The sequence below is a fragment of the Euphorbia lathyris genome, chromosome 1 (genome assembly GCF_963576675.1).
Source record: "Euphorbia lathyris chromosome 1, ddEupLath1.1, whole genome shotgun sequence".
In the NCBI taxonomy this organism is placed as follows: Eukaryota; Viridiplantae; Streptophyta; class Magnoliopsida; order Malpighiales; family Euphorbiaceae; genus Euphorbia; species Euphorbia lathyris.
This window is the reverse complement of record NC_088910.1, coordinates 69,521,548-69,539,012: the sequence shown is the minus strand read 5'-3', so window position 1 is coordinate 69,539,012 and position 17,465 is coordinate 69,521,548. Positions and strand designations below refer to the sequence as shown.

At 35.0% G+C, this 17,465-nt stretch overlaps 2 protein-coding genes across 8 annotated transcripts; one reads left to right on the top strand and one right to left on the bottom strand.

The window, feature by feature from the left end:
* Nucleotides 1–2,312: 2,312 nt before the first annotated feature.
* LOC136201182 (uncharacterized) lies at nucleotides 2,313–6,036 on the top strand. 2 transcript variants are annotated; one of them, XM_065991776.1, is made up of 21 exons: nucleotides 2,313–2,466; nucleotides 2,542–2,663; nucleotides 2,738–2,817; nucleotides 2,912–2,998; nucleotides 3,090–3,140; nucleotides 3,215–3,332; nucleotides 3,421–3,477; nucleotides 3,584–3,648; nucleotides 3,736–3,819; nucleotides 3,896–3,946; nucleotides 4,034–4,096; nucleotides 4,187–4,233; nucleotides 4,326–4,395; nucleotides 4,467–4,529; nucleotides 4,622–4,711; nucleotides 4,791–5,057; nucleotides 5,149–5,234; nucleotides 5,320–5,368; nucleotides 5,452–5,532; nucleotides 5,634–5,727; nucleotides 5,855–6,036. In XM_065991776.1, exons 2-21 carry the CDS (start codon nucleotides 2,546–2,548, stop codon nucleotides 6,034–6,036), a joined length of 1,803 nt encoding a protein of 600 aa, XP_065847848.1. In that variant the 5' UTR covers nucleotides 2,313–2,466; nucleotides 2,542–2,545. The 2 variants fall into 2 exon arrangements, with proteins under 2 accessions (XP_065847848.1, XP_065847854.1); XM_065991782.1 differs by having other exon boundaries at nucleotides 2,336–2,471.
* A 205-nt stretch (nucleotides 6,037–6,241) lies between these two features.
* Nucleotides 6,242–16,972, bottom strand: LOC136201193 (uncharacterized). 6 transcript variants are annotated; one of them, XM_065991800.1, is made up of 8 exons: nucleotides 16,622–16,972; nucleotides 16,496–16,551; nucleotides 16,363–16,422; nucleotides 16,212–16,289; nucleotides 15,778–15,907; nucleotides 14,607–14,632; nucleotides 14,180–14,338; nucleotides 6,242–6,537 (listed from the first exon to the last, which is right to left on the bottom strand). In XM_065991800.1, the coding sequence occupies exons 1-8, from the start codon at nucleotides 16,884–16,886 to the stop codon at nucleotides 6,379–6,381; spliced, it is 933 nt and encodes a 310-aa protein (XP_065847872.1). In that variant the 5' UTR covers nucleotides 16,887–16,972; the 3' UTR covers nucleotides 6,242–6,378. The 6 variants fall into 6 exon arrangements, with proteins under 6 accessions (XP_065847872.1, XP_065847889.1, XP_065847864.1 ...); XM_065991817.1 differs by having other exon boundaries at nucleotides 14,607–14,659; nucleotides 15,778–15,849; nucleotides 16,232–16,289; XM_065991792.1 differs by having other exon boundaries at nucleotides 14,607–14,659; nucleotides 16,622–16,970.
* Between the last annotated feature and the right edge of the window lie 493 nt (nucleotides 16,973–17,465).

Genomic DNA, 17,465 nt, shown 5'->3' with positions numbered 1-17,465 from the left:
AAAAAATATGTAGAGACGTGGAAAACTGTGAAAACGCAAAAATAGGAAAAAATATATAAAAAAACCCATGAAAATAACAAAATGTAAAAAACACAAAAAAACATGAAAAGATGTGGAAAACACGAAAATGTTAAAAACTTTAAAAATGCGAAAACCTGAAAAAATATGGAAAACAGAAAAAACAGACAAAAAAAACATGAAAATTTGTTAAAAATACGAAAATCACGAAAAGTAAAAAAAATATTAAAAACATGGAAACATGGAAAAAGTGGAAAACCACGAAAATGTGAAAAAAATTAATGTTAGAAACACGTTTTACTAACGTTATTGTTTTTTTTTTTTTGCATTTTTCTTCATTTTTTTCGCTTTTTCACGTTTAGTTTTTCGGTTTTTCAGTTTTTCCCCTTCTTCACGTTTTTATTTTTCGTATTTTGTTACTTTTTCGTGTTATTCACATTTTTTCACGTTTTCCGTATTTTTCACGTTTTCATGTTTTTTACGTTTTCGTGTTTTGTTTGTATTTTTCGTCTTTTCATGTTTATCGCGTTTTTCACGTATTTGTCATGTTTTGTGTTTTAGCATTTTTTGCGTTTTTGTTTTTTCGTATTTTTTCACGTTTTTGTGTTTTTTTTGTATTTTTCACGTTTTTGTATATTTCGTGTTTTGTCACTTTTTCGCGTTGTTCTTGTTTTGTGCTTTTTCAAGTGTTTTGCTTTTTTTGGCATTTTTGTGTTTTTTGCGTTTGTTCACATTTTCATATTTTTTTGCCGGTTTTTTTTTTCATTTCTCGTGTTTTGTAACGTTTTCACATTATTCATGTCTTTTTATTTTACATTTTTCGTATTTTTACATTTTTTAATGTTTTCCCCATTTTTTCTGAACATGTATGTTTTGGGGAAAATGTTTTACCCTTTTGAAAAGGGTAAAACATTTTCCCTTATTTATTCATTTCTTTTCCATTGACTTGCCACTTATTTTCCTTTGATTTATTTTTCTGTCCAAACAAAACTGGAAAACTGGAAAAATATTTTCCTGCAGAATATTTTCCCCAAACAAACTGAGCCTAAAAGTCTATTGGAATTGGTTTTTAATTCAAACTCCTCAAACTTTAAGGAGCTCAATAAATTAGTCTTTTGGGAGTCTAAGAGCTAACAATTAAAGCAAATTTAGCTATGATTTAATTTGGTTCAAAGTGAAAATGAGAAAAGTTTGGGAGAAAAAAGCAAATTTAAAAAACATGAAAATAAATTTGAAAGCTCTATCAAATGACTATTATATGTTGAATTTTTCTACCAACTTAACTATGTTACCTCTCATGTTGAGAATGCAGTTAGAAAAAGAAGTTCAAATTTATCATTTATATAGTAAGCACACATTTTTTTTTTTTTGTAGTGTATGAAATTATATAAATTTATCTATAATATTTTTAAGTTTATTTAGTGAAAAATTTGAACGGGTCACTATTTGATTGTCACGTTGAATTTTTCAAAAATAAATTATTTTTTGATTAAAAGCAGAGGACTGAAGGAGGATTTCAGACATCCCAACTATGTTGGCACCCCTGAAGGACCACCCTCAGAACCCGAAATGAATAAATGAATAAAAAATAAAATTAATACAGCAAAGTTCAATCATGTGAAATGAAATGTCGATTGTCCTGAGGAGTTGAAAGCTAATAGGCTATTACAAAATGAAGGGGGCAAATCCCACCAAGTGATCCCGGTGGAGGAACGGGCATAACTGGCCAAAGCATCCGCTATCTGATTACCTTCGCGGAACAAATGTGTGACAACCACCCTCATCAGGGCCATTTTACGTTGACAGTCAACCCAGTCTGATCGAAGAGTCCAAGGAATAGTAATACAGGTGTTCCGTAAGCAAGCTACCACATAAGCCGAATCCGATTCAAGCCAAATCGAGTCCCACCCTCTACTGTGCACTTGATTAATGGCGAAGAGAGCAGCTCGCAGCTCCGCGACATGAACAAGACAATCAGTAGCCGGAAAAGTGAAAGCGCCGAGGCAGACGCCACTACTATTGCGGTATATCTAAAATATTTATTGTATTACTAACACAGTTATAAATAACTTCAAAATATCGATGACTAAGTTTGTCACATACAAGTTAATTATATAAAAAACTCACAAAGTATCTAAATTTATTAGTATATTATTAATATGCAATTATAAGGAAATTATGAATAAATTTGTTTGGAATAGAGGTATTGATTAAAATAAAAGAAAAACAAATATATTGATACATGTTAAAATATTAAATTAATAAAAGAATTAAAAAAGTGAAGAGAAGAATTGAGAGAAAACGTTAGATGGTGAGAGTGGTGGTTGGTTTTGATGAAGTGACAAAAAGAAGTCTTCTTCTCGGGTATAAAAGGCCGCCAAGAGTAACGAATCCCTTCACTGATTCTCTTCTCTGCAGCTGATAAATCCTTTGCTTCCTTTGCTTCAGGTGAGGTGAGGTTGTTTATTAGTATGTTATTCCTGACATTGATTCCTAAAATAAAATGTTGAATTGGTAAAATAGGAAAATGAAGTACGTGGTGGTGAGTGGAGGTGTAGTTAGCGGACTGGGTAAAGGTGTGACTGCTAGTAGCATCGGACTTCTTCTTAAAGCCTGTGGACTTCGTGTTACTTCCATCAAAATAGGTCCGGTCCGCTTTTTATTCTTCTTTTCTTCCTTTCTCTTATCTATCTCTTTTCATTTACATTCTCATTCTCAGATCCTTACTTGAACACTGATGCTGGGACAATGTCACCTTTTGAACATGGCGAAGTTTTTGTCCTAGATGATGGCGGCGAGGTACTCCTTTTTCCCCCTATTTTACTTTTTTCTTTTATCTTTTATCTTTTATGCACTCGATCAGATCAGATTGTTTCTTCTTCCATTTCCATAGGTGGACCTCGACCTTGGAAATTATGAAAGGTTTCTTGATATTAAGTTGACAAAAGACAATAATATCACTACAGGAAAGATATACCAGGCAAGTTGCTTTACTTTCTCAATTTATATATATACTACTACCACTACACTACACTACACATGTTTCAAACTTTTTCTTTTTTCCTTTGCAGGCTGTTATTGACAAGGAAAGAAGGGGGGATTATTTGGGGAAGACTGTGCAAGTATATATATATCAACAAATCTCTTTAATTAATTGTTTACCTTTCATACTAATGCATATTCTTGCAAACTCTAGGTTGTTCCTCATGTTACAGATGCCATTCAAGAATGGATTGAACGGGTGGCAATGATTCCCGTAGATGGATTCTCTACTTCTGCTGATGTTTGTGTTATCGAACTAGGCGGTACTATAGGTACATACCCACCAAATTCATTCATTCTTCACAACTTTCTAGGTACTTGAATGACTTACCTAATTGAAATATATGATGTTGCTTTCAGGAGATATTGAATCCATGCCATTCATCGAGGCTTTAGGCCAGTTCTCATATCGTGTGGGTAAGAAAATGCCTCCTTTGCAACTTTGTAAAATGAAATTGATAACCCTTTTTTGTTTCTTTTTTTCTCACCCATTTACTCCTTATTAATGATATTTTTGTTTCAGGTGCTGGTAATTTTTGCTTGATTCATGTAAGCCTGGTACCTGTTCTGAATGTTGTTGGCGAACAGGTATACTTGTCAAGATAATTTGATAGCTTCTTTACCAATAGAAATGAATTTCAGCCATGCACTAATCAAATGTGTCTACCTTTGCAGAAAACCAAACCAACTCAGCACAGTGTTCGTGGACTAAGAGGTTTAGGTTTGACGCCTCATATCTTAGCTTGTCGTAGTACAACGGTATCATTCTCTACATTAGCTTGTCCTAGTACACTTTATTTTGGCTTCAAATGTTTAACATTATTCAATTTTGCAGGCACTTGATGAGAGTGTAAAGCTGAAACTCTCTCAATTTTGCCATGTCCCGGTATGTTCATTATAAGTTGCATCAATCTTACTTCAGAAGCATGACCGACTACTTTGCAAATTTGAAACTGTATTCTATATTCCACAGGCAGATAATATCATCACTCTCTATGATGTTCCCAACATTTGGCGCGTTCCTATACTTTTAAGAGTAACTATTCCTTTAAGCACTCACTCGTTGATCTCATTTCTTTAACTAGCGTCCATTCTAACATTAATGTATTGTTGTTTTCTGAATTAGGATCAGAAGGCTCACGTAGCAATATTAAGGGTGCTGAACCTTCAAGGGTTGGTGTTCTGTTCTCATTAGTTTTTGCCTTTTTCGAGTCATGGTTTGCCTGCTATGCTGCGCTTATGCGACTATTTGTATAAATTTACAGTACTGCGACTGAACCTATGCTAAAAGAGTGGACTTCAAGGGCTGAAATCTGTGACATGTTGCATGAACAGGTAGGCCAAACTCAAGTGACAGTTTCCATAAACTTTTCAATGTTTTTAATCAGTAACTAATGAATTTACAGGTCCGAATTGCCATGGTCGGGAAGTATACAGGGCTTTCAGATTCCTATCTATCAGTAATGAAGGTATTATTCCTATCTTTCAGAAAATAAAATAAAAAAGAGTAATCTGTTTTGGTAAATTATTATTATATGTGTGGACTGGATGGCACTGGCAGGCTCTTCTGCATGCAGCTGTTGGTTGCAGAAAGAAACTTGTTGTGGACTGGGTTCCAGCTTGTGACCTTGAAGATGGAATGTCAAAAGAGGTATGGTATTTTTAATTCAGATCACTCCTAAATTGAATTACCAGTTTCACTCGTTAAAATGAGTCCTTTCCTTTTGCAGAATCCTGATGCTTATAAACTTGCATGGAAGTTGTTAAAGGCAGCAGATGGGATACTGGTTCCAGGAGGGTTTGGGGACAGAGGTGTGCAAGGAAAAATTCTAGCAGCCAAGTATGCAAGAGAGAATAGAGTTCCATACCTTGGTATTTGTCTAGGAATGCAGACTGCAGTTATTGAATTTGCACGATCTGTTCTTGGTTTGCAAGATGCTAACAGCACAGAATTTGATCCTAACACCAAGAATCCCTGTGTTATATTTATGCCTGAGGTATTGTGTCAACAACTCTCTTCGGGATTGAAACAGAATTGCGTATGTATCAAGCTTTAGTTCGGGAGTGATACTACTGCTTTTTCTGCAGGGTTCGAAAACTCATATGGGCGGTACAATGCGTCTTGGGTCAAGGAGGACATTTTTTCAAGTGATGGATTGCAAATCAGCAAAATTGTAAGTAACATGAATTAGCTTAGTAACTAGCCATATAGAAGTATCACGTCTTCTAATCCACTTTTTATGTTTTGGATTCTATCAGATATGGGAATAAAAGTTTCATTGAGGAAAGACATAGGCATAGATATGAGGTAAGGAGAATAAAGAAGCACAAATTTTGTCTTGAAAGTTGATGTCAGATTCTCCGCAACTAATGAAGCATATGCTTATGCAGGTGAATCCTGATATGGTATCTCGCCTTGAAGATGTTGGGCTTTCATTCACCGGCAAGGATGAAACTGGTCAACGCATGGAGGTACGTTTTGTTTTGCAGACAACAAAAAGATTGATTTCATATATATGTCAAGATTTTAGTGTCATATACATACATAAATTCTTGAGGTACTGATGTGACAGATCATTGAGCTGCCAAATCATCCATACTACATTGGTGCTCAATTTCATCCTGAATTTAAATCAAGACCTGGAAAACCATCTCCACTATTCTCAGGTACCTTGGTGGATTATGAAACCCAGCTAATGCTAGAACTATACATTAATGTTAGTGGTTGTTTGGGTATATATATATATATATATTTGACAATAAGATTGATGTTATATAGTGAACCAAAATGCAGGTTTAATAGCAGCAGCATGTGGGCAACTAGATTCTGTTTTCCAAAGCCACAAGGTTCCCAATGGGATAAGCAATGGCATAGCAATACACAAAGTAAATGTTTGCCAAAATGGAAATGCGGCCAAGTTTGCAAAAATTGCAGTAGATGGTATATATACCAGCTGCAATGGGGTGCAATATTAGTCTGTTACTGTTAGCATTGCTGCTGATGCAGTATAAATATATATTACTCTTGAGCTCTAATTAGCTATCATAGGCTTGTACAGAGATTTGAGTATGGATAGCCTAGCTTTGACATATCGATGATGAGTGAGTCAGTCGAATGGAGCTGGTTCCCTGGTCTTTTAAACGGGAGGGCCCTGCTGTAATTTTACACTTGTAATGGACTTTTTATGCATGCTATGTTGTGTTTCCGCGTAGATAAAAAGAATTTTTAAGGACATGTCTTTAGATGCATTCCTTACTACCTACTTTCAAACAAGCAATGTGGATGCTAAACTTGAAGAATAAAATGTCCGAGATGATTCATGGAAAAGTGGCACAGGGCTTCCATTTCCTCACATTTTCACTTAAAGGAAAAGGATGTGGTGGGACGTTAGTCGACCATAATGTCAGATCCGGGAAAGGTCCTGTTAAAGCAAGATAATTTGCACCTTGTGTCTCCGGCAATCGCTTCCAGCTTACCTGTTCCAACCACATTACATATATTAGATGTCTTAACATTAGAGAATTTTCTAAACTAGGAAACAAACAATTACACTTAATTAGGATTTCCCTTCATTTCTAAAAAAAGAAAGAACCCCAACTCCCATAAACGTTCACCTTGTCTCTATCGTTTCCCCATAAATCACTTCTCTCTCCATCTCTGCGTTTTTCTCTCTCTCACGTGCAATTGCTATTTCCTCTCTATGGTTAAATTATATTGAAACCCTAAAATTGAAAGCCACATAAATATTGATACCGCGAAATCAACGAATGGGGAAAAATGGAGGCAGAAGAAACGTATAGAGGAAGTGAAAAAAAAAACGAACTTAAGCAAGTGGACAAGATTTGAAATAAAATGAACTTAAGAAAGAAGAAGTAAAAATCGAAACCCTAAAAGAAAAGAGGTTAAACAACAGATTTAACATTGAAGACAATAGTTGCCAAAATGAGGGATTCAATTCACATGTAAGACAATAACGAAGCTTTTTTCACTGCTACCAATGAAATGCATGGAATGTCATTTAATGAGAATCCATATGAAGGGGAATTTGATCGCCATGCAACTGATGTTGAAACAGGGAGAGTCGTGCAGAAGTTAGGAACAATTTGGTGTCAATTCAATAAGAATGTGAGAGATGGTGATACTGGTGAGAATGTGAGCATACTGGAGAGTCGTGCAGAAGTTAGAGCATTGGAGTTGATCCAACCATGAACTTCCAGTTAGAGGAGAATTCATCATAGATGTCCCGCATTCTGAATTAGATTCAGAAAATGAAGAGCGTAGGCCTAGATATGAGTTCAATGCTCAAAGGGATATTTATGATCATGTCTTCAAAATCGGCATGCTTTTCAATGATGTTAAGTAGTTCAAGGAAGCTTGCAAGAATCATGGTATCAAACATAGGTTTCAGCCATTGCTTATCAGTGAAGATGAAAAATGTCCATGGCGAGTCTATGCTCACTCCACTTTTCATACAAGTGGCTAGCAACAAAATACTTGGAGTCATTTCAAAGTGATGCTGATTGGAAGGTTCAAGCTATGGTAGATGACTTAAGAAGAACAATGACATTAAATGTTGGTATAACTGATATTTGTACTTTTCTAATTTGCAAATATAGGGCTGAGATACTCAGATCAAATTCAGGTAGCACAATATCAAGGAGATGGAAGGAACATAGATTTGTGGGGATGTACGTTTGCTTGGATGCCTTGAAAGGTCTGTATGGAGGACAACTTCTATTTGCTTTTGGCATATATCTCAAAAGTAAAAAGACTTGGATCTGGTTTATGGAGAACTTAACAAAAGATTTGAGCATTGGATATTCATGTGTGATAGACAAAAGGTATTTCTGGATATTATTGTTATTAATTGCTTAGTATTGATATAAACCATTATTCTAAATATGTGTATTTTCAGTTGAGATGTGCTTAATTAACATGTGATTAACTCATTACTGTTTGATTTGCTATATGATTTATGTTCATATTTCATTAGCTAATAAAGTTCAAATGTTTCTAGATGAGATTAGGTTTAATGTGTATAATTATACTTATAATAATATCAGAATGCTCAGTTGATAACTTCTTACTTTTGATCTGACTGCTCCTTCATTCAAGAGTCTAGTTTAAGAGTTGTTTAAATCATATCTTAATTATGTTCTGATGTAGCTTGTATTAGCTCTATGCATTAAGTTCAAGACACTAATATAGGATAAAAGTATGCATGATAAATTTATTTGACCATTAGTTCATGAAGTTCTAATATTGACATTTCTTATAGTGCACTTATCTTATTTCTACATTTCAAATTTCAATTCGTTAATGACATCCTATTTGATTAGTCTAGTAAGTTATATGTGTTCCTATGTTGTCTACAATTTTAATTTTGGACCAATTCATCTTTGAAGAATACTAAGAATCCATATGTTCCTATACTAGTTCTCTATCATTCTAATCTACTACTGCTATCATGTTGATATACCTATGATTTATAGCCCTATCATTCCTACTACTGCTATCATTATATTGTTGCACATTGTCTGCCTTTGTATATGAGTTATCAATTCTGATGTGTATTGCTACGAGGTGTTCAAGTTATTTGAGATTGATTGGGGGTTGTTAAGATGCTATTCCGTGATACAGATTGTGTACCTACAAAAATTTCAGAAGTAGACATAATTGGAAGGAGTTGAAAGATCTCCTCAAGAACGCAGCAAGGGCACCATACATGACCAAACATAAAGAATGACTGAAAAAATAGAGGATAAATCACCTGAAGCCAAAGAATGGTTAAGAGAGAGACCCAACAAACATTAGGCTAGAGCTTTTTTCTCTAAAGGGCTCAGTGTGATATGTTGCTAAACAACCTATGTGAATGCTTCAAGAAATACATACTTGATGCAAGAGATGAAGGAATCATCACATTGTTTAAGATGATCAAAGTGAAGTTGATTAAAAGAGTTAGGTCCAAAATAGACTTGATGAAGAGGAGCAACAGAAGAAGATGGTGTCTCAAAATTCTGAAGTGGTTGGAACCAACAAAGATTATGCAAGATGTTTTCAAGCCTGATTTTCCCTACTATTGTCCAAAGGTCTAGTACAATGGGTAAACAGTTTGTGGTAGCCCTAGACGCACATGAATATAGTTGCAGAAGATGCAGCTGACTGGTAAACCATGCAATCATGCATGTGCTGCCAGCATTGCACAAAATGATAACGTAGAAAACTATCTTGTTGAGTGTTATTCTATAAAGACTTGCTTTCTACTATCTTGTTGAGTGTTATTCTATAAAGACTTGCCTTAGTATGTACAGTTTCATTTTGAGCCAACAAATGGAATGGATCAGTGGCCTCAAGCAAATGCACCAATACCTACTATGCGCCATCTCTAAGATATCAAATGTCACGAGACCAGGTCGGAGCCAGGCCAAAGCCATGTGAGGCGCCGAGATTTCTCCGAGTCTCAAACAGTCAACTCCTACCGAATGGGTCTATCACCTTTAAGCCTCAATCATCCCGTTAATTCGTCCATCAGTAACTCGTCCTGGAGGGACTCCTTGTGGTTAAACACCGCCTTACAAAAAGGACCCGCACTATGGGCTAACTCGGGAGCCCAAAGTATCTGTAGGGGTTCTACCCTGCGGAGACATCAGCCTCCCTTCCCAAAGGTCGGATGCCCGACTCTCCTAGTCCTTAGTAGACTAGGGTGAATCGCTTAAACCATTCCCGACAACTGGCCCAGGGGTTGGCGGAGATCCGACGCTAGGTGACCCTGTCCCCCTATAGTGTTTCTTACACCAACTTGAAACCCACGGCCAATGGACATTGATATTCACCACTCGCAGCCATTCTTCCCCAATCCTCCTCGAAACCTTGCCACAGCTCTCGCCAATGCTTGGCCCGAAGCTTGCTATGACCTTGTCTATGCCTGGGATCGAATTTGTCTATGGCCAAACTCTCCCCCAATGAACTAGATGGCAGAAAACTAAAGGCACAAAAAAAGGCGGCTGAAGAGTTGGAAAAGGCTGCAAGGAAGCTTAATTTAAGCATGAAGGGCAATAAGTATACAACAACTCAATTTCAGTTTTAATTGATAGTTCAACAATTACAAATATCTTCCTCAATACAAATGAAAATGACTATCCATATGCACATCGAGCTCCACATTCTGCCTCCATTATTTTCTCTTGCAAGTTCCATCATCATTAGACTTTGCCAATCTCCTTCTCCTTCTCTTTTCCTTTCTCTTTCACTTTCATGTTCTTTATCTCCTTCTCTTTCAAGTTCTCTTTTCACCTCTTTTAGTCTTTCACATTCCCTTTCAATTTTGTCTAGCCTCCACAATAATCTAAGGATTTTCCCTTTGATTAATAGGTGGCTCCATCTATTCAAAGAAATTGCATGCATTTGGTTTCTTCAAATTATCACACATCATTTTAGACACACCAAAAAAAACAAACAGAGATTCTTGTAGAGAGAAAAAGGAGCCAAATCGCAAAACAATAAATTAATTTTTTACTCCAAAGTTCCTACAGTTGAAATACCTTCTCCTTGAATTCAAATCATTCCAAGAAGTTGAAAATGGTACTTGGATTCACAATGGCATCCATCCGCCCCGCCTTAAAGTTTCAGAGATTTTGCTTTGATGAAGAGGTAGCCATCTATGGTGTTTAGGGATTTTGATTTAAGCGTTTAGGGTTAAGTGAATTAAGGAGATGAATGAAAGTAGTAGCTTTTAGGGCTTGTTTGGATGGAGATTAATTAAAGTAAGGTAGGGTAAGGTAAGTGAGGTTTATAAAATAACTTATTGTGTTTGGATGGAGGGTAAAGTAAGTGATGGTTAAATAATGTAATTGTGTTTGGTTTGAAGGTAAAGTAAGGTAAGTTATATACAAAATTACTTTTATATCCTTATTATTTTAAACTAAATAAAATAAATTAGAAAACTTTGTTATATATATATATAAAATACAAGCTATAAAAGTTTGGACATTGGATTGAGCTGGAGAGCTTTAGCAATCTCCTTAGCAATTAGAAAGAGGCTATTATTTTATCAAAAAAGAAAGAGAGAGGCCATTAAAATAAAGAAAGCATATTTGATGAAAAAAAACTAAAATAAATATTATGAAATACAGTAGTTACGGATGAAATAAAAAGGAGGTTAATTTTGTCCAAAAAAATACTTAACCCTCTTTCCCTTCTAAATTGGGGTGTAAAGAAAATAAGGATATATTTACCCTCACTTACCCTCACCTACTTTACTCTTCATTTTACCTTCAAAACAAACAAGGTAATCTTCATACACTTACCTTACTTTACCTTCATTAACCTCCATCCAAACAAAGTGTTAGGGTGTTTGAGTTTAGCATTTAGGTTTTGTGAAGATGTACATGATGGACAGAGAGAGAAAGAAATGAAGAAATGGAGAGAAAGAAATGCACAAAAGGAGAAGAGAGAAAGAAATGGGATTTTTCTAAAATGGATGGAAATCTTAAAGGAGTATCAAGGTAATTCAATCATGGGTGGCTCCCTTTTATTTTAAAGAAATTGAAAAATAATCACATGGCAAGTTGACTAAGATTAATCTATACACCATAGTAGGAGGTTACTATTAGACCTATTTAAGAGCTCGATGGCCCGCCTAAATATGTCTCTTATAAGTTGTGTTTGGACATGTATATTTGAGAATTGGCTCGGACCAATCCGAACCCGCTCAAGCCCTCGCATAAAATGAGTTTGGCTTAGGATTTGCTTTAAAAGCCTAAAATCAGCCCGACACACCCTTATATTATATATTTTTTTATTACAACTATTGAATTTTATTACTTTATTAAATATTTTTTAATTACATAAAATCATCTTTATTGAGTTTTATTGAATTAATTACCGAAAATTTTAATTTGTTGTATTTTTATTGTTCATATTTATAGTTTGATATTATTTTTAATTAATTTTTCTAATATAAATATATATTAGTTGAGCAGGCTGTGCTTGGGAATCAGTTTTCTTACTTTAGCACAGCCTGACCCAAGGCGATGTAAATATAATACGAGCTGGGCGAGCTTGGACAAAATAATTTAGTGTAAACTCAAATTAGACTGATCCGCCATGAACCGGTCTACTCACCACTAAATTGGACATTTTTTATGCAAAAATGAAGGTTGTGTGTGAATTGGTCAAACGGTTATACATCTTGTATGTAAGTTACCCATTAATTATATTTATTCGATAATCACTATAATTAGGTAATGTCTATATACAATTATAACTTTCATTCTCCTCGAGTTATGTAAAAAGGAGGGTCTATTAGTGCAAACCAACTCAAAGCAGCGGGGCCCAAAAGAAAAACCGACAGTATAATAAAACAGAGGAGGAGGAGGAGGAGATGGCGCCGAAGAAATGAAAAAGAAGTCACTTCGATGGAAGGTGGCGGATTCTGGGAAGAGGCCGATCAACACGGGTACAATTAAGTGGAAGGGGTAGTGAGACAACAATAACAAAGTCTTAGTTCCGAACCATCAATAAAATGTGGCTAAGTTTTACCCACAAACCTACCTTTTTTATCCGAGCTTGGAACCAGCTGTAAATAGCACCAAATGACTCACAGGCGGTGAGAGAAAATCTCAAAAAAATATCATCCAAAGAAACTCATGCTTGTCTTTAGGTCATAAAATAAATCATAGGAAACACAATCCAGAAAAATTCCAAATCAAATGTCTGGAACCCGTTAATCTGCACTCAAAGGAAGATCTTGAAATACTTTTACATCATCAAACAAAACCCACACTGGTCACAAGCCAGAAAATAAATCCTGTGAAACTCAACTATAAACCAAACTTGGAACCCTAGGTCTAAAGGTCTGCTCACAAGGGCAGACTGAATGTGAAACCACAAGGAAGAGTCTGCTCACAAGGACAACTCCGATATGTTAAACCCAGAAAAGAAGTCAAACTAGTCTCTGATACAATATTAAATAGCAAGAAGAATAGAAAATTGAATTCTTATATTCATATAATGCATAAACATACCTATATATACATGAGAGAGCTACCAAAAGTAGAAAAAAAAATAATAATTACACTTAATTATATTTATTTTATGATCCCTATAATTAAGGGATTTGGTTCCTATAATTAGGTAAAGACTATAGAATTATGACATTCCTTAACAGGATGTTGTGAGTGACCTTATAACTAAAGGATTTGGTTCTTATAATTAGGTAACGACTATATACAATCATGACATTCCATAACAGGGATGTTGTGAGTGACGCGAAAATATTTGGTATGAAAAGTTTATACTATTAATAGTCTGATTAACATGTTGAAAGAACCATCACTTCAACCGAGTATGATTTAGGAGGACTTGGAGCTAGGGTTGTGCATTATTTGTTTTGAACGGCATTACCGAACCAAACCGATTCAATTCGATTTTGCGGTTTGATTTTTTTGACAGTTCGGTTCAGCATCGGTTATAGTTTTAGTTATATTTCGGTTTGGCAAAAATGTAAAAGAAAAAACGAACCGCACCGAAATTACTCATATTCTACCATTTTTATATATAATCAAATAGATGTATTTTGGAAGTATTTTAAATTTTTCATTGTTGTTGAAATAGTAATCCATATAGATATATTTTGAAAGTATTTAAAAAAAAATTAAAAAAAAAATTATTGAGATAAATTTTTAACTAAATTCGGTTTGTTTGGTTTAAAACCGAACATAACATTTCGATTCGGTTACATATTATTCGGTTCGATGTCATTGTCAATTATTCCGAATCAAGGTGGAGAATTGCCAAAATTTAGCTCCGAAATTCAAACTTTCTGTCTCAAATCAATGCCAGAAGCAGTGAAAATTCACCAGGCAGAGAAAAGAAGTATCGGGGCTGGTGCAGCTTAACTAACAACAATGTTTGAGAACATGCAGTGTGAGTCGCACTGATGTTTGAGTTATTTGTTTAAAATGTTGTATAGTGATTATTTAGCTGGGTGGAGACTTAAAAGTTGGAGTTGTGAATGAAATTGCCTTGGGCTTAACTTGCTTCTTTTTTCCCCTTTTATTTTAAAGGTCCTAACAAGCATAAAATGATATTTAGGAAAAACTAGGTAAGAAGTCATACTTGTCCAGGAAATGCTTCAGATAATGCCTTAAGGGTAGAATTGTTGACCCAATTCTCATCAACTGATTTAGGACTTGATGTTTCATAAACGCCACCACAGTTCACCATAAACCGTCCACCCGCCATCAATCTATCGTTCAATTTCAACCAAGTTGCCACCTGTCAAACACACTTCTGAATTATGTAACTGTCAAATTAATTCATGTTAGGAGATTATATAGTAAAAAGATTGATAACACCAGTACTAATACCATACGTGATATTTACATGCCAAGAGATTGGGAGAATATAAGATGAACCGAGCATAGCACTCCACAATCAATACAAAGTGCATAGATAATAAATAAAACATCAGAAATTAAATTCAAAACAAGCAGTAAATGGTAGAGTAGAAAATCTTGGAACCTGTGTTTAAGCAAGGACATACCTCTTGTAACTGTGGCAAGATCTTTCCTTCAGAAAACAGGTCGACGATAATTCCTTAATATGTAACATTAGCCTAAGTTAGTCAAAAAGTTGCAGAGACCTTTTAAGTTTTTGTGCAGTGAGAACACATGAAATGTGTAACAATTTGAATTGTTCAGTGATTGTTATTGATGTGTAAAATGGTATATATACAGAACACAGTTCACGTTTCAGTGAAACACTAATTCTAGAGTCTAGGCTAGAAATAGGGAACTAGCTAACTGTTGTGTAGATACAGTAAATAATATATATCTCTAATAAAATGATAATGGGTAGAAAGGTATAAAAGATAGAACAATGGCATAGTTCTTAAAGGCACATGGTGAACTTAGCCGCTAGGGGTACTGGAGCCTTGACGCATGGCGGGCGTCGTCATAGTGAGACAAGGTGCACTTACAAAAACAAAAATTATGAAACTATAAAACAAAAATATTCTTAATTATAAATAAATTTTAAAATGCAAATTAAACCCCATATTAGAAAGCTAAAGTTGAATTCAAATTCCCTTTGGCTGCTTGTGTTTCTGTTTGAATTCAAAGTATGTGTTTCTGTAGTACTATACTTCTCTTCTAATTGTCTCTTCCTCTTCTAATTAATTCAAACTTGTATAATCTCTTCCTCTTTTAATATTTGTTTTTTTCTTTTTTTGCTCATTTCTGACCCTCATATCAGATCACAATTAATTCAAAACGTATGTATAATATATTCCAACTTCAAACAACCCTAAAAACTGCACCTATGTCACCAAGGCGCATCTTTGGCAACTGCACCTTGGCACACAATGGCCCCCCTGGTGCGCGCCGCCGCGACTGCGCCCGCCATTGTGGATGTCAAGGCACTAAGGCCGGCGCCTGGTGCGCCATGCACCAAAGCCACATCTTTAATAACCATGAACAATGGTAAATTTATTTTATTGGAAAATGTAAACAGGATGCATCAACTAAAGTTACAGTTATCCAGAAATAAATTGTTGTAGCATTTATCATTAATTAGCTCAGATTATATATTTGTTTTTTCTTAATTGAGCTTCCTACTAGATGAACGTCAAGGCAGATTGCTGAAAAAGAAGTCTGCTATAACACAATAATGAAGTGGAAATGAGAAAGTGAAAAAGAAAATGACAAGGAACTTGCCAGCATATCTTCCAGAATCATTTCCTGACGAAGAAAGGGCATCCCTGATATGAATATGAAGTATGCCTCCAGCTGTATTATGTTTCTCAAGTTCAGATAATCCAAAATGCTGTCTGGCTTTATCAATCAACTAAATGCACAAAACATTTGGTTTCAGCGTCGAAGAATTGACATTTTGTACGCAAAATAATCCAAAAGAACACAGTGGAAGTGAAGAGAAAAGGTTGATATAAAATATATTTTATAGAAAATCAAGCAAGAGTATGAGAACTTGAAGCATTTATTGCTTCTTGCAGGGTTAAACGTCAAGGAAGTTATAAAAACACTTAATCAGAGTGTGATCAACAATAAATAGGGCAGAGAGTTGGGGTTCCCCTGCCAAATTAATAAAAATGCAGATGGTATACTAGAGAAAGGCACTAAAAATCCCTTACAATTGGATCAATTTCCCAACCTTCAAGGTGTAATGAAGGCCACAAGGAAAGCATCAAATGTGCTGCAGTACCACCCCCCTAGAAAATTGAAGAGTGAGATAGTTCGTTTTTGTATGAAAAATTAGAGACAAAGAAGCATTATGATTATCACCAGGCCTAATATTGCAATTGGACCTTTTGGTATAATAGGTGGTAAAGTAGTAAACTCATCCTGGAAAAAAAGGGGAAAATGAGTAATGGTGGAAAAGTACAAGTATAGAAGTAAAGAAGAATAGAATAGATACCCAATAAGAGCCAGTCCATTTATGGTGATCCTTATTAAGAATGCTATGAACAGCATCTGCATAAAAGAAAGGAAGGAAGATTAGAGAAGGAAAAAGGGAGAAAGTGGAAGTAGTTACGATACGAACGAGTAGAGTCAAGAAGCAGCATCCGGGCATTAGGAGTGTCGAGTATTAGAATGTCATTGTATTCACTTTTTATTGCTGATAAAACATGATACTCTTCAGACTCTGACTCTGAGGAAGAAGAAGAAGCATGGAGGAGGAGGAGATTCCGCTTTCTGTAAGTAATATTAGAATCAGCCTGAGGATAAGGAAAGGAGAGCCAATGAGTGACCCTTTTGAATGGCAATGGGAATGGGAATGGGAATGGCGATAACACCAAACTAAGCATTTCCCTAATTTATTTATTTATGGCCTTTCCTTTGGGTTTCATACAATTCTGTTCTGCTCTGTTTGAATCAAGATCTGTACCGATTCTTTCTTTGCAATCTTATCCCTTCATATTTTTTTTTTTTTTTTTAAAGGTAAGGAATAAAACCTCACTTGCTTACATGATTACATACTAAAACAAATATAATATCATGAATGGATGAAAATGACTACAAAGAGCAAAAAGAACCCAGAAAAGGTACAAAACAACAATATATTCCTTGTTAATCCAAATCTATAGAAAGATATCTACAATCCAAACTTCATCCTTTAAACCATTTCGAATATTCGGATCTAAGTTCTTTTTTTATTGCAACCATGTAGATTTATTGATCTACGTATAAGATAAACCATTTCCATTCTTGCTAAATAAAAAAATAACATAAACGACAGAATAATAGAAAGCAGATACTTATCCCATTCAGGATTAGAATGAAATCAGTTGGTCCATTCTATATTTATTAAAATAGCCAAACTTCGATGTTGTATTCTTTATGGTATTTTGTTCATTAAATTGATGCGTTTCTCTAGAATAAAAAAA